Source organism: Ambystoma mexicanum, chromosome 4q, assembly GCF_040938575.1.
Source record: "Ambystoma mexicanum isolate Mex_15411 chromosome 4q, UKY_AmexF1_1, whole genome shotgun sequence".
In the NCBI taxonomy this organism is placed as follows: domain Eukaryota; kingdom Metazoa; phylum Chordata; class Amphibia; order Caudata; family Ambystomatidae; genus Ambystoma; species Ambystoma mexicanum.
The window spans coordinates 651829959-651854734 of NC_090928.1; the positions used below are offsets into that span (position 1 = coordinate 651829959).

Here is a 24776-nt window from a genome sequence, read left to right on the forward strand (position 1 = left end):
ATAAAGCTGTTGTATTATGTTTGATGGCCCTTTCTTTAAGAAATTTCTGGATTTCTTGTGACATAAATTGAGCTCCATTGTCAGATATTATTTCTAGAGGCTCCCCTTCTCTATTAAAAATTTCCTCTAAAAATTTAGTAACTTTCCTCGCTGATATTGATTCCTCAACAACTCCACATTCCACCCATTTAGACGTATAGTCAACCAGTACAATGAAATAGACTTTTTGCGGTCCTAAAGTTTCATATGGTCCTGCTATATCAATAGCCAGTTTAGTCCACACGGTACTTGGAACTTCCACTGGTTGTAATGGTGTGATGTGCGTTGTTTTGCTCTTATCACTTACTGCACATGCTGAGCAATCCCTATCCATAGCTTCCAATTCATCCCACATGTTGGGCCACCAATAAGCTTCTCTTACTCTTCTTTTTGTTAAGTTTCTTCCTACATGGCCCTCATGCGCTAATTTCATAATTTTCTCTCTCATTTTGACTGGAGGTACTATTCGCTCTCCTCGATAAACGCATGTATTATCACTTGATAATTCGTCTTTTATTTTTTCCCACGACTTGATATTCTCCTCAGTATCTGTCCATCCACTTTCAATAGCTTTTCTTAACGATTTTTGTTCAAGATCTTGTTCTCTCGCCTCAATCCAATCTTCTTTTGAGAACCCTGGGTGTATATGTGCTATTATACACTCCATGTTTTGATCATCTGTAAGCTCTCCTTTGTCATCACATTCAATCGTGTCACAGTTACATGGTAGACGAGAAAAGCAATCAGCCACTACATTGGTCTTCCCAGGGGTGTATTTTATACTGATATTGTATTGCATGATAATTAACGTCCACCTCCTTATGCGTGGAGAAGTCATGTGGGGATTCTTTGAATTTAAAACATGTACAAGTGGCTTGTGATCAGTTCTGATTTCAACTGGTATGCCCCAAATGAGACTTTTGAAATGTTCTAGAATCCATTTAACTCCCAAAGCCTCCTTCTCAATAGTCGAATAATTCTTCTCAGCTCCTCTCAATGTCCTGGATGCAAAGGCAATAGGAACTACCTCACCATCTTGAATCTGCTCTAATACACCCCCTAAGCCCATGTTGCTGGCATCTACTGATATTCTGGTCTTGGCACTTGAGTCAAACATTTTTAGTGCAGGTGCTCTGTTTATTAATGACTTCATTGTTTCAAACTCCTTCTTGCATCTTTCAGACCAATGAAATTTCATACCTTTGCACATCAGATTTCTCAATTGTTCTGTTCTATCAGCGTAGTGATCCACAAACTTTGAATAGTATTCTGTTAATCCTAAAAAACTTCGGAGTTGGTCTTTATTTAACGGATCAGGAAACTTGAGAATGGTGTCGACCAATGACTCTTTGGGTTTTATACCATCCGCATTTATGCGATGACCTAAATAAGTTACTTTGTTTTTCTTTATTTTGCATTTTTCAATTTTGAGTGTCATTCCTTTCTGTTGTATAACTTGTAGCACCCCTAGCAACTTAGCATCATGTTCTTTTTCAGACATTGCGGATATGAGGATGTCGTCCTGAAAATAATGAACCCCTTGAAGACCATCAAACAAATGATGCATTAATCTCTGAAATACTGCAGCCGCAGAAGCCAATCCGAATGGCATCCTTTTGTATCTGAATGCCCCCAATGGTGTTATAAATGATGTTAAATGTCTGGATTCTTCATCTAACACTACCTGGTGATATGCTGACGATAAGTCGAGTGTCGTGAAAAATTTTGCTGGCTTCATCGTGGTCAACATCTCTCCTATATTAGGTAGTGGATGGCGGTCTACCCAGATGTTGGCATTCAGATCTCTCAGGTCAACACACATTCTTATTGATCCGTCTGTTTTTTTAACAATAACAATAGGGGATAACCATTCAGAGCTTTCGATGGGTTCAATGATGTCCTGCATGCTCAATTTATCTAATTCTCTTTTCAATGCTTCTCTAGTCCCAATAGGTATGTTTCTTACTTTATGTACCACAGGATTTGCTCCTCTTTTAAGTATGATCCGATGTTTGAAACCTTTAAGAATTCCAATGTTATCATTGAAGACTTTAGGAAAACTCTTGGCTAAATTCTCTGATGTACTACAGCTGTCTCCATTTATGCAAAGAATAGGCACACTCTCGCCTGGATGTATCTGTATCTTCAATGATGCTTGTTCCCACCATCCAACTATGGAAAATCCATTTTCAGCAACATATAATCTGCAGTATGTCTTCCTTCCTTCAAAATTTAAATGTACCCAAACGTACCCAACTATATTAATGGGAGTCTTACCATATCCGGTCGCTTTAATCTTGGTCAATCTCAATTCTTCCATTTTTCTTTTTAGTACGTTCACATATGTGTCCACATCCACCATAGTATATGGAGAACCTGTGTCCACCATGACTTGCAACGCTATCCCATCTATTTCCATTGGCACCCACGGGCCCACACCAATCTCATTTGGCGTGAATGCAAGTATCTGTACTTCCTCTTCAAATCTGTCTGTGATGGCTAATAGACTACTGAGGCCACCAATTTCTTCTAAAGCTTTTATGCTTGTCATGGCAGCACTCCTTCCTCTACCATATCGATTATTATTTCTCGCACGACGGGCATTAAATCTGCCTCTGCCTCCATTGTTGCGACACACTTTGCCAAAATGACCTATTAGTCCACACTTATAACATTCAGCTGATACAGCAGGTCAGTCTTTCTCTGTATTTATGTGTCTAAATCCACCACATTTGAAACACTTGTTGTTCATTCTGTATGCACTGTCTCTTCCCTGTCTAGATCCAGCATCATTGTCAGACCTCACTATTCTTTTGACAATGGCAATCAAATCCTCTTCACTACCATATTGTCCATCGATTGTTTCTCTAACTGACTTTATTTCTGCATTCTCCATCTTGTTCTGAACCTCCTTCATGCATTTCTCGCCAAGTTCTATGGACCTAGCTATTTCAATTGCTTGTTCCAATGTAGGGTTTTTTGCCTGCCACAAACGCTGTTGTATGCGAGGATCTGCCACATGTAGAACCAGTTGATCTCTCAAGTATTCCTCCGCCACTCCTGTGAAGATACATGTAGCCAACAGACCTCTCAACGCAGCTATGTAAGCATCAATGCTTTCACCCTTATTTTGTTTCCTTGAAAAGAATCTATAACGTTCCAACACAATGTTAGTTTTATTTCCAAAATGTTTGTTTAGTTTAGTTATTGCCACATCATATTTTCTGGCTCCACTTGAGGCTTCACCACCCAGAACTACGTCTGTGTGATCCAACTCTGGTAAGTTCCTGAAGATCCTGAGTGCCTCTGCACCTATACAGTTAAGCAACGTGGCCTCCTTTAAATCATCATTAAACTTGGCACCTCCTATCGCCCTTAAGTATACTTGAAAGTTGTCTTGCCACTGTTCCCAAGAACACACTGGATCTCCAGGCAGTGCCAAAAATTTCATTGGAGCTGCTATGTTCTGCATAATTCCTTGACACACAACGCTTTGTATACTCGTGTGACTCTCACTGGATGATCCTCTTTATTTTTTTTTTTTCAAGTTGTCTTGCAATTGTATAAACTTTCACTCCTTGAAACTCAGTGCCATCATGCCAACTTTTATTTCAGTGTTTATGTCTTTAATGCAGTTATATGTAACTCCGGCAATCCCAACGTTCCCACAATATATGCGCGTGTTTTGATTTAAACGTGCTTTACATTTATCTCAATTCAATCATCTGTTGTACTTCGCCGTATCCACTTGGGGCGCATTCACATTACTTAGTATGGACAGCTGGGTGCTGTCATTCTCTAACAATACGCACGCAGGCCAGCGTATACTTTATCACTTTCATCCTTGTAATGATACGCACATTGACAGCCTTTCGCGCAGCGTTTGCCGGTGTGATGAAAATATCGTATCTCTTAAGATGGCGGCACGCACACCACGCACGTAGGTGCTTTCCTCTAGCGTTTTCTTATGTCGGCCTCGCGCAGCGTTCAAATGATGCCAATCTAACGTAAGCACAATATCTTCTTTGTTTTATTATTTTTTTTTTTTCCGCGATTAGGGCCGCTACTTTCACCCACTTGCCTTTAATCAAATATAATTTTTCCGTGGGTTCTGCTGCCTCACCATTTTTCGATGTAGCTGGTCGAGTCAGCACTTGTTATTCACTGCTTCTGGGGGCTTCCTCCCTGTGGAATCCTCGTCGCCAATTGTTAGGAAGTGTGATAATAACACTTAGTCATACTATAAGAGTAATTTATATAGTATCTGGTTTTATTGGGAGAAGCCCCCATGGAGGCCGACCTTCATCTGTTCAGGCAACTTCGTGTATGGTTCCATCAACATTCTGGAACCATACACGAACATACCGTCGTGGTTACAGAACTCATTGACATCATAGCATCAGCACGGTGTACTGATGACCATGGTAATAAACATCACAACAGTCAGGTCTTAATTGGGCTACACATTATTTAACACTTGGCTCTGAGACTTTAAATCTGGGCCTGGCCATCTGAACATTTTGGATCGGAAAATGCACACAGACACGGCCCTGTAGTGCTCTGCTATGTTCAGTGTTGTGGAAGTAAGCAGGGCTTGCTGTTCTGCCAGCCCACAAGCGATCTGCTCCACATTCCAACAGTAGAGTGTTTCACCAACAGTAGAGTGTTTCACCAGCACTCTCACCGATTCATTCCTTTCCACACTCAAAGTGTTGCATAAACTCCAGTGTTTTGCCTTTCTTTTGGTATTCCTCTGTATTTAAGAGTTGTGGTGGGTGTATCTTTCAAACCATTCTTTGTACTCAGTACATTTAACGTTATTCCAGTCTCATAATTTATAAAGCTTGCATAGTTGCCAACCTTCCATATTATTCAAATCTGACCATTCTGAGGCATGCTTGGACCTGCAGTACCAAACCAATTTTTCAGGCAAAGACATATCCTTATGCTTTGAGGAAATACTGTGACTCCTACAGAAAGGCAAGCCCAGTGAGTCTTGCATCATCAGCCCCTCTGGGTGGTACATCGGGGTGCAGCCGGTGCCACGGCAACTTCTACAACTCACCACACAGCATTGTTTTAATGGTTTTATGGTATAATGAGCTGGGGGGTGGTAGAAGACACCTAGAAAGTTGAGGTTTAGATGAGGATGGGGCAGAGGGAGGCAAAGGAAAGTTGTGAACTCTTGGACGTAACTGAAGTGAAAGCAGTAGTTATGGCGTGTGTGCACATGGTGAGCGGCAGGAAACATTACTGCGAAAAATCAGGGAACAGCATGCAGGTAAAGGTGCAAAGTCGAAAAGGGTAACTAAGAAGCTAATGGCGCTGAATTCCCGCCAGGCAGTTAAGAGGGGGCTCCTGAAAAGTACAGAGAAATGTTGGTAAGCGGGAATACAGGCTAATCCGTGCCAGCCTGGAAGATGACGCACCCAGGCGCAATGGATAAAGGAGTTCTAAAGTGCATGTGGTGGGATGTAGAGGTCTCCACAAGTGGAGCAAACAAAGTTTCATCTTATGCAAACAGATTTGGGATGAAAATACATATGGTTCTCACAGCAGCAAAGACTAGCACGTTGCTATGCAGTTGGGCTCACACAAATATGGATCTGCATTTACCTCAAAATCAAAAGGGGATGTGACACTACTACACAAGTTGGTTAGGTTTACATTGATTATGCATGAAGCCTCCAGGGGGAGATGAGTGGTTGATAAAGGAACATTAGAAAACCAAAAATATTATTAATGATAGTCCAGAGAGAATTATGGCTGGCCAGTTTTTTTACAACAGTGCATTTCACCTGTGACATGATTCACTGGACTCACACTGGAAATCTTGGTGAGAGTGTAACGTTGTGATGAATACCACCCTAGACAGATAATCAGAAAGCGTAAGGACGGTGTCTACACAGCAGATTGCGTAATAAAGGCGATTAACTTCTATGGCCTAGTGGATGTATGGAGACCTCTGCAGGCCCATGACAGGCGAAACACATGTCAAACAAGAGCTCATGACTCACATTCACGAAATGACACATTTCTGATGTCGACAGGTCTGCGAACGGGCAATTTTGGCCCCAGCGCATGCTCGAATAATCATTCAATGAAAGCCAGGACACAAGTAGCCACTGGAGGTTCAAAGCTGAGGCACTCAGTGACACAGTATTCCGGACAGTTCCAAAGAACAAGGAAGCTTTTTGAGAGAAACATGACAGAGCGGGTGAGAGTGGACAGTGTGGCAGACATCATTTAAAGTGTATGTAAGAGATATATGGGTATCAATGGAAAGAGGGCTTCTGAAAAACAATAAGAGCAGAGATGAGACAGGTTCAAAGGAAACTGAAATAAGCAGAAGAGCTTTATGAATGTCAAAGGATAGGGTATATTAAGCCCACACATGCACATTAAAGTCAACCATTGACGAACTCGTTCAAAATAAAACTTCTGTCAGCAGGAAACAATGCCAGGAAATATGGAGAAGATGAGCGGCCAGGTAGAGCCTGGCAAGAGCAAGGCAGCACATACATCAAGGCAATCAGGAAAGGGCAAGGGAATGAGGTTCACATATATGACAAAGTGTGTGATGCATTTGAATACTGCTATAAAATGTTTTACATATATGAGGATGAAGTGATGCATATTTTGGAGATGGGCGATGGCGAGATTAAGTGCTAAAGAGAGGGGTCTCTTGAGGGGGATATAACTAGATACAAAGTTATAGCACTATTCCTGAACTCAACTCTGGAAGAGCGCTGGGACTGGACGGTCTCAGTGCAGAATTCTACAAAAAATGTTTCACCAACCTTTTAACCCATAGTATTGGAGGCCTGTAATACCCCCCTATAAAGCGGAAGCATGCATCATCTAGGTTCCCAAACCAGAGCGTGACCCAGCAGATTGCAGATCATACAGACTCCATTTAGTGCTAAACTTTGACTGCAAGATACCAGCCAGAATTGTTGCCATGACAATGACCCCCCCGACCCCGCGTTCACCCGGCTGGAACACCCTGAACCAAATGTCCATTATCCCAGGCAGATCAACCAGGAGCAATCTACACAGACTGTACAATGTTGTGAGTATAGAGGGTGCAGAATCTGGGAACCATTGTGGTCCCGATACATGGAGGGAAAGCCTTTGACTCATTTTCCTGGATTTATATATTTACGCTGCTGAGGAGAATCGGGATGGGCACCAGGATGCTTGATATGGTTCAAATACTATACTCGGACATACGTTATGGGTAGGACTGAATGGGAGGACATTGCAGCCTGTCCTGCTGCAATGTAGTGCTAGACAGGGGTGCCGTTGTCCCTGTTGCTTGTGGAGCCTGTGGTGAAAACATTACGCACAATGTTAAGGGGTAAGGGCATGGAGAGAGTCAATAGTTTCTACGTATTACAACAATATTTTCTTAGATTAGAGACCGACAGGAGGACCTGCAATCAGCATTACACGAAATAGACCAATTTGGTGATGTATCGCAGGTCAGTATTAACTGGGTAAAATAAAAGGTCCTCCTGCTGGGAATCTCAATAAAAAAACTGTTTGCTCGACACAGTAAACTTAGTTGTCAGACTCCATAACATTTTTGGTAATTAGAAAACAATACAATCAAGCAAGCAACATGTGATATAACATCACAGAGATCATAAACATGCTGCAAAACTAAGTGTCAAATTAGTTATCTCAACCAATCACAAGGGATGGCAGAATACTGACAGCAAGAATGGTGCTGCTTCCAAAATGACTATATTTGTTTAGCAACATCCCATGCAACATCCCGGGACAGATTGTTACCAGTAACAAAGCTATAATGAGGGAATTAATTTGGGCAGGCAACAACTCAGAATTGTGATGTAAACACTGGCTAGTCCACAGGATACATGTGGCATTATGGTACGAGACCTCTCGGCCTACTACCCAGAACAGCTGCAACTTGCTATACCATGACCGATTCAGAGAGCAGATGATGCATGTACTCATTGAATAGAACCAAGGTGTGCAGTATGAGATTAGCACACATTTAGCTTTCCCGGATTGCTGGGAAGAGCACATCTGGAGCTGCGTGCAATGCACAATCAAATCTTGGATAGCAGCACTGGCATACATGGGAGTTGAAAGGTAGGCCATACTTGTACCCCTTAAATACATTGGGGTACCCCCTGATCACGCTCACACCAGATTAAACACACCCCTCTAGGGAATTAAGGCCATGAGTCTATCTTGCAAGAGATAACAAACTTTAATCTTTTCAAGGATGAGGATTGGAGGGTATGGCAGAGGACTCTGCAATTCTGACCAACATTATGTCTTCCTTGGCTGGCTCCTGCAGACTTAATGGCAAGCAGGGACCTTTATACTCTTCAACTTGGTCACTGGATACCGGCAGAGCTCATCCAAAACTGTTCTTCTTCCTTAAAAGGAACGCTGCAGTTCTTCCTTCTGGCATGGCTGGGTTCCGTTTGGGACAAGCACATAACATTATGCTGCCTATGCAGGAATACATTGTAGCTCTTACTTAGCATCATTTGCTATGTTATAAACATTCATACACAAACATATCTTCCCGCCATTCTCTCAACACTTCACTCAACATAATTATATTTTTTCTGGTCCAGTAATTTCTACAAAATACCCTGTTTTCCCATAGTACTCTGTATGTCGTGCTGAATCTTTTTTAGTCTCCATTGGCTTGTGATGGACAGGGAAAGCTACTCAGCCACTGTGTGCTCCGCCAGCCTGCCTGTAGTCTATTTTTAGCACCGGCTGCATTCACTGTGTGCTTTGAGCAAAGCTGACTACTTTTTAACAGTTTTACAAATATATTCAGGTAAATAATTATTTGTACCTTATATTTAAATCCTATCTATCTTTATTTAGTGACCCTCCTCCCCCCTGGACTATTATATCGCTTAGAAAACAGTTAACAGAAGTCTTGCCTAATTCTAAAGCACTTGGGAATGAAGGAAATCACTAGACTCCTTCCCAACAGAGTCACTATGCCATATCCCCTACTAGTTGAGGGCATGGCAGAGGTGCATGCCTGTGTTTAATTTGCTTAATCGCGTGTTAAATTACTAGTGGGAAGGAGGCTTTCTTTAGTCAACCCTTAAAGGTATCATTTGATATATACGTATCACGTATATACCCCTTATTTTTGATATTATGGAACTAAAATTTAAATGATTAGACATTTAGAACTTGAATGTGAGGTTGTTGCGGTGGTCAGGAAGGGACCCCATGATTATGAAGGGTTCATGTTGCTTGCGCCATATTGATGACTGGGAGTGGCAGCAAATATGGATGGGATATGTTACCTTTAGAGTTATTGCTTGTCCAGAATTGATACATATTAGCTTGTAAAAACATACATGCACATTACTATAAATACATGGTGAATTCATGGATCTCAACATAGTGGCCTTTTCACAATGAAACAAAACACAGTAGTTAGGGCTCTCTTGCAAAATGCACTGTGACTTTTAAACTGACTGTCAGGTTTTCAGACAGCAGAGGACAGGTGAATGAGTAACTTCACAAACTTCACAATCACCAGCTGCAGAAAATAGCCCTGTGTTTTTATGGTCTGATAAGTCTTGTAGATAGTAAATCTTATCTCATGCTGCCTGAGAGCATGACAGAGGAGTTTTGTTGTTTATTTTGGTCAGTAGTAAAACGCGGGGTAAGCCAGTGCCTAAAACTATTTAGGAGTTTCAATTGTGGGATCAAGTGGGAGTTTTTTGTAGATTCGAAAGTTTCAATGGAACGGTGACTTGGGAAATGAGATAGCGACACGAACAAAGAGAAATCATTCACCCAGCCTCCTCATATCACTGAGAACATTAATGTAAGCCATGTGCAAATCAAGCATTATGGTTTAAACGTCTTAGGCCAGCTATTGCTAGTAATGAATTATGTTTTCAATACCAATGTTTAACCATGTGTTGACGTCATAACCTACTACGGACGAATCATAAGAAGAGGTGTGTTATGAATATAAACTAAAGATAATTATTAAGATAAAACTGGCCAATGAAAATGAAGAAATTTGAAAAAAATGTGATTTTTTTGCAGAGGATATCATCCAATCATGTTTGGGGGTGGATTGCAATTAAGTATTTGGGAGTGTTTTTTTAATTCTCATTATTTATTTTTAACAAACAGCATAAGATAACAACAAGCCAAATCTCTCCACCCCGCTCCTTCAGCAATCCCCCAAACCCTGATCGGGCCCTGTGGAGCTTGTGACTACTAGGGTTCATAGATTCTTCCGGCAAACAAATTTATGTCCAACAATTTCAGGCGCTGTGGGCACCATTGAGCTCTATCGTCTTCCTTCAAAAAAGCCAGATCATCCCCCCAGCCTCCGGCAAAGCGTGGCAGTATGTTGTTCATGGCATATGTTGCCCTTTCTAGTGCTACAAAGTCTCACACCTTACGTAGACAATCGTGAAATGTATGTATGGTCGTGCTCTTCCACCGCTGCACCACCAACAGCATCACAGCCAAAGTCAGCATAATTTGTGCCTTCCTAAGACCTTTCCCCTTTGTCCCCCTTCTCCAACCCCAGTATGTCTTCCTCCGGGGCTCTGAGTGCACCTTTTTTGCACCCATCCCCAAATTGTGTGGTTTTCGGGCATTTCCACAAAATATGGGACGACGTGCCATCTCCCCAGATCCCCTCCAACACTCATGGGCTAACCCCGGGAAAATCCTGCCGAGGTGGGCCTGGGTGTAATGCCACCTATATAACAGCTTCCACCAGCATTCTTGGATTTGGGTTGCTTTGGCCACCTTTGGGATCTGCCTCCAAAGTCTCCCCCATTCTTCCCTCATCAAATCCCTTCCCACCTCCCTTTCTCAACGTCCCATGTATGACTAGGTGGCCTGTGGTGTCGCCTCGTCAGGAAGTTTGGACAGGCTGGATATCAGGCCTTTCGACCCACCCTGGGTTAGTTCCATCACTTTGAACAAGAATTGCCATTCCACACGGTCGAAAGCATTCTCGGCATCCAAGGACAATAGAATTGCAGGAACGGAAAGCTTTCAGTCCTTCTCTACTAGGTGCGCCACTCTTCTAATATTGTCAAAGGTCTGCCTCCCGAGCATGCAGGCCGACTGGTTGGGTGGATTAAAAATGGCAGGTGCCCCTCCAGCTTATTGGCCAGGATATTTGGATACATTTTAGCATCCACGTTTATTAATGCTATGGGCCAATATGCTGCGCACCTCATCTGTTCTTTATTGGACTTGGGGATCAAGGTGATATTCACCTCCCCCATGGATGCAGTGACCCTACCAGTTTCCCAAAAGTGGTTGAAGAGGCTGGTAAGGTGAGGGACGAGGGAATTTGTGAATGTTTTGTAAAAATAGGCCCTGTATCCATCCGGCCCCAGAGCCTTGTTGGGGGGAGGGCCATTATTACCTTCTGGACCTCCTCAGGGAGGGCTGAACTCGCACCCTAGTGTTTCGCTCTCTTCCTCTCCTAGTAAGGGGAGATGGACCCTATCCAGAAAGTCCACCTGTCGCTGGTATGAGGGGCTTTGGGACGTGTACAGGCCCTCATAGTAGGCAGCAAAGCATTCCTGGATCATCTCTGTTCTGGTGTGCCGTATTCCTTGATTGTCCACTATAGCGGTTATGGTATTTCTACCACCTGCCCCCCTGAGTAGACGGCCCAGGAGTCTGTCAGCTTTGTTAGCCTTTGCGTAAAATCATTGGCACACAAACAGCAGTGGCCTCTCTGCCTTCTTAGTTCAGAGAACAGTCAACTGGCTTACTGCTTGCCTGTATTCCCTCATTGCTTTCCTGGAGGGGGTCCCTGCTGCCTGCCTCCTACAGGCTTCCACCTCTGCCTCTAGCTGGTCCTCCAGTGCCCGCAGCTGCCTATCCCTCTCTGCTTTGAAGACAATAAAATCTCCCCGTAATGTGACCTTAAACGCGTCCCATCAAATGCTCATCCCCGTATCCGAGGGTTTATTTAGCGTAATTAAGTTTTAAATCTTTTCTTCCAGTTCCTATTTAAGAACCACATCTTTCAGGAGTTCCCCCGTCACCCGCCATCCCCATAACCCCGGTCTGTGTCCTGGCAGGTGCAGATCCATGATGATTACTGCATGATCGGCAACCCCCAATGGACCCACCTCGGCTGACACCCATATATAATCTATGCGGAATTGTGTTCCATGGACACTGGAATAAAACGTATCACCTTCCCTGTCCCCCTCGACTCGTAACCCCAGGGATTTAAATCTGTTGCATAATGCCGGTGAGACCACTGCCTCACCCCCCCCCCGTTAGTGAGTATTACTCCCTGCACTCCTATCTAACTTCTGGGACCATGCCACATTGAAGTTTCCCATTAGGATCATGTGGCCTTGCGTCGATTCCTCCAAGAGCTCCCGAAGGAACCCCTCCGGCCCAACTTTCGGGGCATAGATCGACACCAGTGAGTATGTAACCCAGCGTATTCCCCCACCACTAATAAGTACCTGCCCCCTCTATCTGCCTTTATGGATTTCACCCTGAAGTCCAACCCGTTCCTAATGGCCAATGCCACTCCGCATTTCTTTGTCCCACTGGCTGCGTGCCATATTGGGGAGAAGTCTCGCAGCCTTAGCCAAGCCGGGTCTCTCCTGAGGAGATGTGTCTCCTGAATTGTGAGTATGTCTGGGGCGATTTTCTCATTAAACTGCCCCAGCTTCTCCCTTTTCAGGGGGGACTTAAGCTCTCTCACATTATGCGTACACCATTTGAATGCACCACACTCAGGCGCCTACTCCCCATATCCCTCTCGCTCCCACTTCTGGTTTCTTTGACACCTTGTAAAAGCCCCTTACACCTGCCCGCTCCACGGTCCGTTCCCTCTTCCCCTGGCACCGATCCCAAACCTTCAGCGCCGTCCCCCAGATCCCTTTTCCCTACCCCTCCCCTGCTTCCCCCAACTTGAAATAAACTTCCCCACTCTTACCACTTATGCTAACTCCCTCCTCCCACCACCCTTCCGTCCCCCAGGCACCACCGCCTTTACTGAACACAAGATGGAGTGTTTTCCGGTTCTCAAATAGCCCAACTACTCCCCTTACAGCCCACCAGCCCTCTTTGCGCAGGCCTACACACTTGTTCCTTGCCGTTACCTACTAGCCTTCGTTCCACTGCACTCCGTCATTCTCCCCCTGCGCCCCATCTTCAGTGAAGGGCCCTGTAGGGAGGCCTTCCTCCTGCATCTTTACCCCGCAGTCCTCCATTCCCAGGGGTGAGGTCTAGAGTGAATCCCCCCCTGGGGAGCTTGCTCTTCCTGCAGTCCCGGGCCAGCCTCCAGTTGTAGGATGTCCATTCCCTCCTGGGCTGTTGTGATGCACTGTTGAGTTCCTTCCAATTCAAACACCAGTCAGAAGGGAAAGGTCCATTCATAACGAATTCCCCTGCTGGACAGTTGCTTCACCACCGGCCCCATTTGTCGTGCTTGCCGCCAGCTCCTGAAACAGGGACATGGATGTGCCTTGGAAGTCCACCGGTTCCTGTGCCCTTGCTGCTCGCAGGACCTCTTCCTTTTGCCCATATCTTGCGAAGGCTGCTAAGACATCACTCGGTCTCCCATTTGGTCCTCTTGTCACTCTACCGGTTCTGTGGATATTGATATTGATATTTTATTTATATTGTGCTCATACACATGTGTTTCAGAGCGCGACGAGGCAAGGGAGGGGAACAAGGGAGTACAAAAACAATGATCTTACTAGGCCCAGTGACATTGAGAACGTGCAAGTGCATGGGAGAGGGAAAAGGGGAACGTTCATGGGAGGGGGGGAGAAGTGGAAAGTGCTGAGCAAATGAAAAACAGATAAATAAATAGATAAATAAATACATCGTAAAAAAACAATAAAACAGTGATAGTGCAGCCAGCAAATGGCAAGTGCTAGGTATAAGGCAACAGACGGGGTGTGTCTGGTAAGTGCAGAAAAGGGGGGGGGCTGTATGGCTACAGATACAGACCCCAGTGCAAGGGATCGCCAGGAGGCAATGCGGCTGGGTGGCAGGGTGAACAGGTAGCTGTGCCCGAAGGTCAGAGGATAAGCCAGGTGCATGGTGCCAAGACAGAGCAGATCTGCAGGGCAGAGGAGGAGCGAAGGCAGAAGCAAAGAGGAAGGTCTTGAGGTGCTTCCAGAACCGGAGATGGTTCTCCTCAAGTTTCAGCTGAAGACAGAGATCTACCCCCAGCTTGTTTCTTAGAAAAACGACTGACCCTGAGGGAGTTAGAGGTAGAGGAGCGAAGAGATCGGGAGGGAAGGTATTTACGGGGGGCCACAGCTGAAGGTATTTTGGACCCAGGCTCCAGAAAGCCTTGTGGACAATGTAATGGGTTTTGAATTTAATCCTTGCAGCCACTGGAAGCCAATGGAGAGATTCCAGGGCTGGAGAGATACAATCCCAGGGCTTAAGGCCAAAGACAAGTCTCGCAGTCCTATTCTGGATGAGTTGCAAAGGGCAGAGAGTAGAAGCAGGTAGATTTAGAAAGAGGCTGTTACAATAATCAAGCCTGGAGAGAATCAGGGCTCCAGAGTCAGTGAGCTTCTGGGGGAAAGAGAGGAAGGGCAGAATACCTCTGAGGAGGTGCAGTAGGAAGTTTGACTTTTTTGAGACAACAGAAATGTGTGCAGAGAAGGAAAGCATGGAGTCAAAGATGACCCTGAGGTTCTTAGCCTCATAGGTGGGAGTAGGAGGAGGGCCAAGGGAGGCCAGCCAGAGAGTGATGGGAAAGGAGGGTGGAGGTGTGCCAAGGAGGAGAATCTCTGTCTTGCTGGCATTCAGGCAGCGATCGTTGGCAGCACACCAGTCCTGAATGGCAGATAGGATCCGGTAGGATCCGGTCAAGTTCGATGCTATCCGTATTTGTTTCCCTCAGGAGAGCCGCGAAGATACTTTGCACCTCCACCTTCAAATCTTTGTCCGCTACCGATTCAGGCAGGTTTTTGATCCTAATGTTGATCCTTCATGAACAATTCTCCATATCTTCCATTTGCAGCTCCAGATTCTGCATAGCCAGATTTAGTAGTTCAATGTCCTTTCCGTGTAGCTTTGTGTCCTTGTCCAGTTCTTGCAGCCCCCTTTCAAGGAGGTCAGTCCTCTCCTCCAGCTGGCCAACCTCCTGACGAATTTCTGTTAAGGCTGAATTGAGATCCGCTCTCATGAGCTGAAATTGTTCTTGGAAAGCTTTAGTAAGCAATGTTTGGAGGGTCATCATGTCCCTATGGAGATCATGCCTTAAAATGGGCCCCCAGGCTTCTGCTCCTGTTGTTTCCCTCTGCTCGGCCATTTCCTGGGGTCCTTTATCTAGCCCCCTCAGTTCTGTTGGGCCCCAAATCGTAGGGAGGGTGCCTTCTGCCCCCTCCTGTTGGAGCCTGCTTGCAAGCCTTTGCTTTGGTTTTCAACATTCGTCCCACTCCCCTGGGCTCCTCTGCTACCTCTGCCCGCCGCCCTGAGTGACTATCTGGGGTCCCCTCGAGTGCACCCCCTCACCCTGCCTGGGTGGGGCTCCCCCTCCCGAAAAGGCTGCGCTGTCCCTTCGCCACATAGGTTTCAGTCCTCCCTTTGTGCTTCTCTGGGCACGCTGTCAGCTGCTGCTTTCTGCAAAATCCTGCGGGGCCAGCTTGTAACTGATAGAGCCCTGTCTTCATTTCCACTGGTTGAGGCCTCTCTCTTTACCCCTCCTGGCCCCCTCAGGATGTTGTGCAGTGAGGTCCCTCGACTCCAGGCCCCCCTTCCCTGGTCACCGAAGAACTACCTTCACTTGACTCTATCTATCAACATCTCCTGCCTCTCCTGCCTTGCTTCGGGCATGTGGGTCCTCTCCCAGAACAGTGATCATGTGTGTTATTGAGGTAGGAGCCCACTGCCTCTGCCCCCTGTTGCTGCTGGACTGAGCCCCTTTGTTGTTCTCTGTTTGCGGGGTGGACTCTAGCAGCCCTGCTTTTTCCCCCCTCTGAGTGTCAGTGAGGGGCTCCAGAAGGCCGGTCTCTCTGCTGCTGTGCTTCCCACAGACTAGGGGGGTGGCGTCCCCCTTATGAGTCCTTCTTCAGTCCTCTCGTGTGGCCCCTTGCCCCCTCTTCTCTTCTCATCGCGGGGGTCAAACTCTCCCCTGCAGCTCCTCCTGCCCTTGTGAGGGCCGCCTTGATTGGTGATGTGATTACCTACAGGAGTACCCCTGACCCCTTGTGGTAGTCAATCAGGGGGGAATCCCTCCTCTCTCTCACCAAGTTCTGAGCCAGGTGTCCACAGCGCTCAGCCACCTCCGTTCCACTCTGTGGTACTTCCTGCTCCTCTGATCGGGTTGCCGCCACCTTGCTCCACTTCCCTCTTGCACTCCCTCGCCGAGCGCAGGGCTCCTGAACCCTGTGTGCCGCAGCCCTCATCCTCCTTTCTCCAGTCTTGTTTGGCCCATCGCTGCCCTCTGGTGGTGGCTGGCTGGTCAGGCCACTCTGTTTGGGCACCTGCTCTCCACGTCTGTGTGACATGAAGCTTTTCCTTCCAACCTGCTTTCACCTCTTGCAGGGGAGATCACTGCTCTCCTCCTGTCGTTCCCGTCCGACTGCCTCTGTTGCGCCGGCACGTTGGGTAAGACTGCCTAGCTGATCATCCCCAGGCCGCCTGGCCCCCGTGCTCCGCAACGGGTCTCTGTTCACTTGTTCGCCTTTACCCTTCATCTGGTGGCCAGGTGCTGTCAAACAGGTCTCTGCTGGGTCCTCCGATGTCCCGGTTGCCTGGCTTCCTCTGTTGCCACCCACTACTCCTCGCTGACGGCTGTTTGGGCCTCACCGGTTGGACTCCCTCTCTCCGTATTAGCATGACACGCAGTTGCACAACTGTACCAGCCTTTGGCGCTGTGGGGGCTCGATGTCCCTCACTTCCAGAGCTCCACTCACCCTCAACTTTCCAGGTGGTGGGGATGCCAAAAAAGCTTCACGTCTATTTAGTGCCGGCGGCCATCTGGGAGTGTTTTAACTGTTGCTAAACTGTATAAAAGATGTGAACTGATGTGGTTTGTTGACATTTGGGTTAGGTTGGTCCTGCAACTCCATCTAACTGCTCCCCAGAACATTATGTACAACCGTGTACTCACCTCTTAACTGGTGGGCCTGTTTGGGTGATTAAAGGCCCATCCACACAAGGTATTGAGAAATCAGCGCTATTTAGTCTTTACAAACTTTGTGGCTGACATGAGACTAGACCGATAGGAAATGTTAAGGGAGAAATTGTTTGAAGTTATTTCCTTTCCACTTTGTAATGCAAATTAATCTGATCACAATCTAGGTTTTTAGACTGATGTTATTGTATTAGACTTGAGACATTTTGAATCTTAAAATTGAAATTGTATTATGGAAATCATGTTTGGAATTTGAAATGTTTCATGTTTGTGTAAATGTTTTATGTTTGTGTAAAGGTTTTAATGTTAAACCAAGCTACACAATAAAAACAAATATGTATATACAAGTATTTGTGTCGTGGAGCATCGGTGAAGTAACATTTCTAAGAGAAAGAACAGTAAATCATGCCACCTTTCATACTTACTATTTTCTCTTGCTTTCTTATGTTTTCCTCTTCTAGCCTGCTCATTTCACTTGCATTCATTTCGTAAACCAGTTTATTTTCAGATGTTTCTACCGAGCAGTGAAGATTACCATCTTCTGTCTGTTGTTCCTATGTTAAGCAAAAAAATATATTATGGGCTTTCATGTAGAGGAGGACACAGTAAGAATTACAGATAATTTAGTCATGCATTAAAAGTAAACACGCAACCAATCACTGTATTATAAATTATAGCAAAGTGCAGAATTTCAGTGACACCAATTTGATGAAAAATGCCTAATGGATATTGGACAAACAAAAACATTAATAAGTATCTGAAAAGAGTGTCAAAACTGGAAAGAGTGTCAAAAGCCCTCACCCAGGGTTGCTCGGAAGTCTGTAGTGTATGTTCAAGCTGCATACTTGTTTGCCTAAGCTTTAATCAACACACACATATCAATATAGTGATGGAGTTAAGATGGTAATCACTTCCCACACCTGCTGAATTTCAAGGGTTGTGTTGTGATATATCAGCTCACCTTAACTCATTCTTAACAATAAGAAATGTCAGTGAACATATTGTGACAAATCCACAGTATTTGCTCCTTCTTCACCCCTTTGAGGGAGGTGAGCCTGCTAATCAAAGCCCTCACTAGGGCTTTGGGAAAGTGGGACCTAATTGGAAGTGACTTCCGTCGAGAGGACAAGGACTCCCATTCCCATCAGGAACTCCCTATATAAAGTAGCTTGTCTGCCTAGATGGGAGTAGAAGAGACTGATGTTATATCTGTCAATAGAAACTCAAAACATACTGACATTGCTTCCGTACCTTTGGCTCAAGGTAATGCTGAACTTCTACGAAAACAACAGCTGTTGAGAAGCAACATTCCCCATGGAAGTACGAAGGCGAGAATAAAGGAACGACCAATCGTGAATGGAAGGTGAGAAATCTGACACAGAGGCGATCCTTTGAAGATACAACGTCCTGGAGGTGCGGAGTTTCGCTGCACAGCAGAGCTAGCAGTGCCAGGGAGAGACCAATATGCGGGAGGCCGGCATTGAGAATTGCAATATCGCAGAGATGAGGAAGGGATAAACCCTGTAGCGCCTGGTAGCATAGCCACGCTGCATCCTTGTTGAGACTGGGATCCTCAAACAAGCACAGAGACCAGAGAACGACGGAGGAACGAATCCTCCGTTCCCAGTGTGAGAAGCGAAAAAAGCACCAAAGACAGCGGAATAAGGTAGCCGAACGCTTACTTGGCTTAGACGCTGAGGAGAGCAAGGAACGGCAACTTCCCCTCAGAGACGCCATTATGCTTGAGCACACCCGAAGGCAGTGAATGTACCAGGGTTACCCAGGGAGGAGGGAGACGAGCTGAACACAACCTGAGAGGGGTGTAGAGAGCCCTACTGAGATAGGAGGCGTAAAACCATGTACAGGTCAGTCCGACCCACAAAGACAGAATATCCTATAGAGTTACAGGAGCCCTAGAAACCTGAGTATTGGACATTGGCAGAGGCTCAAGAGACAGCCCCAAGAGATAAGAAACTCAGATGGCCAAAGGGGTCTATAGAGCCCCATTGAGATAAGTGGAATCTTGCAAGCTATAAGTGAATATAAGTGAATGGAAACCTGGAGGGTTCAGTCAGTCAAGTCAAGAGGAGGAACAAGGGGAACTGTCAAACTCTGTTTGTGTGCAATCAGAACAAGAAAGCGAGCGACCCAGCTGGTGGAGACGGATTAAGGGAATCATCCCTCCATTTAGAGAACTTGAGATATTTGGTTTCTTTAAAGACTTACATTTTTCCTTGAGGAGCTCAGAAAAAGATTGAGCAACTTTTCTTTGATGAATTGTGAAAACGGACATTGGCATTCTGACACAGACTCAGGAAGAAATCCTGAGACATCAGATTAGGACTGATATAAAGAAGCTTTGATAATTCATTCCCGAACACCCAATCTACCTTGACAAAACACTACCTTTCCCACAATTCCCTCTGTTCATTTCACGATCCTGGCTATTCCTGTTGGCTCCACAAACCCTACCAATCCCGTCCCTCTGATTATCATTTTCCAAACTCACTTACCCTTTTAACAAATCCTATGAAAACCACCCTTCTGAGATCACACCAAACCCCTCTAGTACGAGGGTTATAATTCCATACAACGCCTCTTCCTCTCCCTATCCCATAGGATACTCTGATACTCCCCCAGACCCTTCACTGACACAAAGACTTTCGTACATCACAGACAACGGACTAACACCCGAGCCGTTCACCTAACATGTCCCAATGCAAGGGTCAGGCATGGTCAGGCAATTGACCTGAATCACACACACCTGATGGCCCTTTCCCTTCCCCACAGGGATAAAAGGTGGAGCACGAAAGCACACTATGAGCAAGGCAGACCGCACGACGAGACAGCTATCCAGGCACAGCAGTTCAAGAGGAGGAAAAAGCGGTGAATATCGAGAAGCTGACAAGGAGAAACACGACCTTGCCTTTTCCGACCTAGACACGCGAAACCTTCGCAGAAGGAATCTTGTCAACGGTACTCGGAGCATGCCTACGCTGATAAGCAGGACCGAGGGAGGCGCCTGCTACCGTGGTACCAGCCTTGACTCCAGACATTCTGAAAAGCCAAGAGGTTCATCACAGCCGGTGAGTCGAGGTGTGAACTGACAAAAAACTGAAATGTGTTGAACGAAAGCTGCAACATAGCAACTTAAGGGAAGTTCAAAGAGCTGTTAAGAATAAAGGGGAGACCAGCTGCAGAGGGATCCGGTACCACGTGGGTGCTTACTTGAGATACTCTGGTCAATCCCGTGTTTGTTGAGACTACTAATACCAGAAGGCCTTGGGAAGGCCACAAAGGAACGGTCAAAGTTGTCATACAGGGGTCTTGCAAAATCCTCTGTACAGTCGAAAGTCTTTGACCGACAGGTGATTGAGAAAGGCACGATTGATAAAGTTGGCAATAGTGAACCCGGCAGGGGGATGCTGACAAAAAGGGGCAAAGCCTCAAGTCCCTATGAACAGTGTGTTGACAGAAGTGAACACGACCGAGGGATGTCCACAGTGAACTGTTTTGCAAAATGTGGCCAGAGTGAACCCAGCAGAGGGAGGCAGACAAAAAGAGGCGAACCCTGAGGAATTGTTTAAAAAGACATTAAGATTTGTGAACAAGGAAAAGCCATAGTGAACCCGAAAGTGGGAGGCTGAAAACTGAGAGGGGTCTGCACACGAAAGAGTGTGACCCACGGGTGAACCATTATCACCCTATCTACTGCATAAAATTAACTTTTTGGCTTGTTATTTTCCAACCCCCAAATGCAAGAGACTTTTTACAGGAAAAGAGACTTGGCTGTCAAGGTTCTTGAAAGTTGAGGGTGGAACTGTCATCTCGAGCTGGGGAAGCCCGAGAAGTGTGCTGTGCTCAAAGGTTCCACCTTGTCCCATGCTCAAAACGTGGGGAAGGGAGACCCCCAACTACTGCATCCTGACACATTATTTATGAACACTTCTTTCTTTCGTATGAATCCTATCCCACACTCTTTTTGGTAATTGGCGTAAGGATTGGCAATAGATTGTTCTTGGTATAGGCCCTTTTATTTGACACAACGCCACTAGTTATGTTATGTTATGTTATTTGTAGAGTGCCAAAGCCCTAGGCCGTCAAGGCGCTGAGCAGATAGACAGAGCTGTAGGGGAGCATCTAACGACTCAAAAAATGTACATAAACAGACTTGTTTTTAAAGATTTCCTAAAGGTGAGATGGTTTTCCTCCTTTCAGAGTGATTTAGGTTACTCGTTCCAGGCCCGTGCCGCCAGGACCGGAAAAGAGCGGCCGCTTCCCCGGGCTCTTTTAACACGATCCACTCTGAGGAGGCAGGCCTTAGTGGATCGGAGGTCTCTAGCTGGATGGTAGATGACTAACCTTTCTTTAAAGGTACTGGGGGGCAGTCTCAAAAATACACTTGCGAACTAGGGTCAGTAGCTTGAACAAAGCCCTGGCTGACACTCTTTCTGGGCTGAGGACACAGGTCCTTTCCATGCCATTTTATAGATTATATGCACAGCTGCATTTTGGACTTTCTGTAATTTTTGGATAGCATCTTTGCTGGCACCACCCAGGAGGGAGTTACAGTAGTCCAACCAGGGGAGTATAACAGCCCGGGCAAGCTTTGCCCTGTTATCTTTAGAGATCATGGGGCCGACCAGTCTTAGTACTCTAAGGTAGTAGTTAGTGTTTTTTACAATCGAATCCACATAAGCGTCTGCATTTAGGTTAGCCTCCATGTGTGTGCCAAGGGTCTTCACCTTAGTCGCCACTGCAATCCAACTTCCCTCATCAAGAAGCTAGCAAAAGCCTGGTCAAGACCTTCCCTGGCTTGTTTGGACCCATAAATCATCAACTCCTCCTCCCAGCGTTCAGACATAACCAATTCGAGGGCATCCAGTTTTTTATGGTCAGGTAGATATTATTGAGCTTCTCCTGATCCTCTGCATGGTTCCCGCTGATCTCCATGGGCAAGTGAAAGTCATCTGCATAATTAGTAAAAAAGAGACATAGTCGTTCGAACTCCACGCACAGAGGTTGAATGTATATATTGAAGAGTAATGGGGACAGGCATGCCCCCTGTGGAACTCCACAGGCAGTAGATTCTGACTCAGACTCAGTATCTCCCCAGTAGACCCTGGATCTACGGCCCTCCAAGAACAATTTCATCCATCTGACCGCCTCCCCTGAGAGGCCCCCCATAACCGCCAGTCTCTCCAGTAAGATCTTATGGTCCAGTAGATTGAAGGCTGCCGATAGAGCTAAAAGAATCAGCAGCCCCGATCTACTTCTTTCCAACATTGCCAACATCTGAGTCTGTAAGTCAATAAAGGCACTTTCTGTGCCATGAGCGCATCAGAACCCCGACTACTTCTTATGAAGTATGTTCACAGCTTTGATATATGATTGAAGCTGTATTGCAGCCAAATTATCCACCAACATAAGAAAAAACAGCATGTTAGTAATAGGTTTGAGATTTGCTGCGTCCTTTGGGTCTATGCATTGTTTCTTCAGTAGTGGGGTCAGAGCCACATCTTTAATAGATTGAGGAATTGTACAATCTTTAAATGAGGCGTTGACAAATCTGCACAGATAAGGGCCAAAAATGTCATGGTGTTCCAAGATGACCTTGGACGGAAAGAGGTCCCCTGGACGACTGGTAGGGTGTATGACTTTAAGAATGTCCTTAGTTTCCAGGGCGGTTATTGTTGAGAACCTAAAGCTGGTAAGGGTGTATTCCTTGGTTTTGATCCCCGGAATCAGGTATTAAACTGTCAGCCAACTTATCTAATTTCCCATAACCAGAATTAACCACCACTATGGCTGGCTTCAGCCAGTCCAATCCATCCCTGTTCTTATTCTGGGGCACAAAGGAGCTTATCTGAGAAGGCCCTTTGGACTCTTTCACAGTCTTCCTTGGTTGGATTTATGTTTTGATTAAGAACTCTGGGTTTTTCCCATGTTCTAAATAATTTAAAGAGTTCCTTAATTTAGTTCCCTGCCCTATTTATTTGATCATTATAATGATTGCATTTTGTTTCAATGATCTTATCTTTATACTCTTTCTCTTTACATTTCCATGCTGCTTTATTTATTAGGCTTTTATCTTTAAGCCAGGCATGCCCTGCTTGCCTTTTACTGCCTTTTAACTGAGCTAATTCAGGGGAGAACCACTTTTGGTGGTTAGGTGCATCCTTTACACTTCTTAACTTGATTGGGGCAAGCCTACCATGCAAGACCGTCATGTCTCTGTTATAATTCTCAATGAGAATATCTGGGTGATCGGAGTCATTTGTTTTTATCATCAGAGCATCCATACAATCCGCCAGATCTACAGCTGTAATGGCTCGGTAATTCCTACCTAGCACCTTACGCGGCGGTTGATGCTGTTGCCTAAACAAGTTGTATCTGGCATGTAATGGAAGCGTGATCTGACCACACATAAGGATTCGTTATCACCTCTGTCAGTGTAATGTTATCACTGGCCACCTAGCTAAGGGTGTTTTCTTTTATATATGTGGGCTTGGAATTGTGAATAACAATGTTCTCATTGTTTAGATGTTTCTCCAATTCCAAGGCTTTCTTATCTTTAGAGTCCCCTCTCCAGAGGTTTGGATCTCCCAAAAGAATTACAGCAGTATTCGTTTTTTGCATGGGAGATAACAGATTGATAAGGTCTTCATTAAACTTGATAGATTCTCCAGGGGGCCTATAGAGCACTACAAAGTTGATGCTGAAGTTGTGGTTGGGGATAACCTTAGTGTGCTGTATATTACACCCTTCGTATTCCACTTTAACCTCATGCATCCCAAGTTTCTTTTTACATATGATGGCGACTCCACCACCCAGGCCTTCATCACAGTGTTTCCCAAAGAAGACATAGAACAGTGGCCCCTCCTGGCTATAACGGGACCATGAGCTTCTGAGAGCCATGTCTCAGTGATGCACATTATTTCCACGTCTTGCTCCAAGATAAAGTCGTGGACGTCTAAGGTATGTCTTACTAGAGACCTGGTGTTGAGCAGGGCAAGGTTCAAATGTGCGAAAGAGAGCAACTCCATGGGAAGTTTCTTCACTTGCGAGACATTCTGCTCCGTAATAGGGAATGATTCTGTGGAGGTCATCCAAGTTCATTTGAGGGTGTGATGGTAGTGATCTGTGCTAAGTTTCATCTGCCTTGGTGGGTTTAAAGCCCCATTTTCCCAGTCCTTAGGGTACTCCCTCTCATGGGCATTATTAACAGCCTCAAAAGTGGAGGGTGGGGGGCCCTGTGATGATATGGTGCAGACCGTACTCATTTTCCATGTGGGGGGTATGCTGTGTGGCATTGAGTGTTATTTCGTCCATGATAGACCCTGACCCCACTGACAGCACTGCCTCTGTCATCTGAGAAGACTGCCCCCCCACAGGTATTAATAGCGACCTACGGGTAAGGGGGGCCATGACAAAGGGCTATGGTGTTAAGGGAGGGCCGGGCATAGCCAAAATATCTGTTTGTATATTAGGGGTATTCATTAACTGTTTAATACCACCCACATTTAAATACAGTCTGTTGCTACCTGACATATCCATGGATTTAGGGCTTAACTTACTTCTGCCTGCAGCAATCGCC

At 45.6% G+C, this 24776-nt stretch overlaps 1 protein-coding gene across 5 annotated transcripts in view; it reads right to left on the reverse strand.

The window, feature by feature from the left end:
• The window catches only part of LOC138467907 (coiled-coil domain-containing protein 102A-like), a 458996-nt gene that overhangs the window by 188697 nt on the left and 245523 nt on the right, over positions 1-24776 (reverse strand). For all 5 annotated transcript variants that reach the window (XM_069608227.1, XM_069608224.1, XM_069608225.1 and 2 more), the window contains one exon: positions 17605-17733. In XM_069608227.1, the coding sequence (XP_069464328.1) occupies positions 17605-17733 (129 nt within the window). The remainder of the gene's footprint in view (positions 1-17604; positions 17734-24776) is intronic.